Below are 1,761 nucleotides of genomic sequence, written 5' to 3'. Positions count from 1 at the left end.
TCCAGAGTTTCTCCATCAAGTGTGACTAGGTTGGTTGGTGTTCTCCGTGTATTATTTGGGAATCTCGCTTTCTCATTTGTGTATGTTGAGACCTATGGATGCAGAGTCTACCGTCTGTAGCTCTACTAAAGTCACTGCCGGTCTCAAGCCCGTGTAAAGGAGGAGAGTTATGCATGGGGCTAGCGACCCTGTGCCGTAGAAAACTAGCTCGCTAAAAATAAACGCTAACCAGAAAAATGATTCACACTAGAACTATATGTGTGTTAAGGTTCCTACTACCAGATAACAATTAGTTGACACATAATAACCTAAAACATCTATCAATTATTTGGATACAATCAGGAATGAATTGTGAATTGTCTATAAGAGAGCTATGACATAGAATAAAAATCTTATGGTTGACATCATCACACGTGATGAAGCTCGATTCGTAATTTACTGGAGGTATAGTGTGGTAAATTAACTAAAAGAACATTTAAAGGTTAGTCGTGATATAAAACAAAGTTCCGTCTGTAGTTCATCTGTCCTCTATGTTGGAACAACCACAATTCCTTGAGAATTCTTTCCACTAAAATCTAACTTATATACGTTAAACTTGTACAGGATGTAGCAATAACCAGTTCTGCTTACACGTGCCGAATAAAAAGTTATTGCAGATAAATCACCTGCGGATACTTTGTATGAAACTGTTTCATTATCTGCTCTACTTTCAAGGTCACTATTGCCAAAATCTAACCCGCACTGTTCAAACAGTTTAAAATGTAGATGAGGATGAGTTTCCGTGAAAAAGCAAGTTTTAATAGCGCTCAGGCGTTTTTATGTAGGTAAGAAAATGAAATTATTGTTGAAAACGTTTTAAGGTCAAAATCCTTATATGATGGGACAAAGTCAACAATGCGCTTATCGAATATTACGTCAAAGTTACGAACGGTATCTGCAACATTGGCAAACACAAATCCATTTAGTTCAAAGTCACAAGGCAATAGTATAACTGAAGAGAACGCTGATGATGGTAAGAGTTTCGGTTTTTTTTAAATAAATATGGTTATTATGCAACGGATGTTGCAACATATTTGCACATATATGCATATTATTCTATGATATTTTTGATGAGCCCTGAACTATTTCTTGTCCAACCTGTTGCACTTTTTTCCAATGTTCTGTATTTCGTTCGTGTATTCTTTACAAAGTTTCGCCATATATATCCTTATACGTATGGTTAAAAATATAAATAATACCAAAATTAATGTTCATCAATTCACATTTAAGCGATATCATGTGAAGCTGTGATAATTATATATGAAGGGGTGACATTGTGGTTGCAATATTCGGCTTTCCCTAAATAAGTATCAATTCCTAACCATACTTTATCTGATTCAAATTGTTTAGCCGGTTAGTAACATAACTAGTTCGCGAACAAGCAGTATACCACGAAGTATATGAAACAATTCATAGCGAATAGGAAGCATTGAGTGCTCACAGTACTTATTTGTGCGTTAAATAAAGTGTTCATAAATTATCATTATACGGATTTGTGGAGAATAAAGTGTTTCCATAGATCCCAAATCACGAACTGAATTTCGTTTGACAACCATTGAACACCGGAAAACACTGGATAGACATCACGTTATTCTACGGGACTCAGCAGTGTGCAGTAACAAAATTGTTCTGTTGAAATTTTACTGATGTTCCTTTTTTATAATGTTAAGGAATTGGAACTCTTTTACAACTAAATGTGATGTATAATTCGCTGGATAAGAC

General features: G+C 35.2%; 1 protein-coding gene across 1 annotated transcript; it reads left to right on the top strand.

Moving 5' to 3' along the window:
• Window positions 1-771: 771 nt before the first annotated feature.
• Window positions 772-1,035, top strand: Smp_199840 (nucleolar protein c7b, putative; the record flags this gene model as incomplete). The annotated part of the gene is made up of 2 exons (XM_018792166.1): window positions 772-824; window positions 861-1,035. 2 exons carry the CDS (start codon window positions 772-774, stop codon window positions 1,033-1,035), a joined length of 228 nt encoding a protein of 75 aa, XP_018644767.1.
• Window positions 1,036-1,761: the final 726 nt, after the last annotated feature.

This window comes from Schistosoma mansoni (genome assembly GCF_000237925.1).
Source record: "Schistosoma mansoni, WGS project CABG00000000 data, supercontig 0563, strain Puerto Rico, whole genome shotgun sequence".
Classification (NCBI taxonomy): Eukaryota; Metazoa; Platyhelminthes; class Trematoda; order Strigeidida; family Schistosomatidae; genus Schistosoma; species Schistosoma mansoni.
This window is presented reverse-complemented; position numbering and strand designations above follow the sequence as displayed.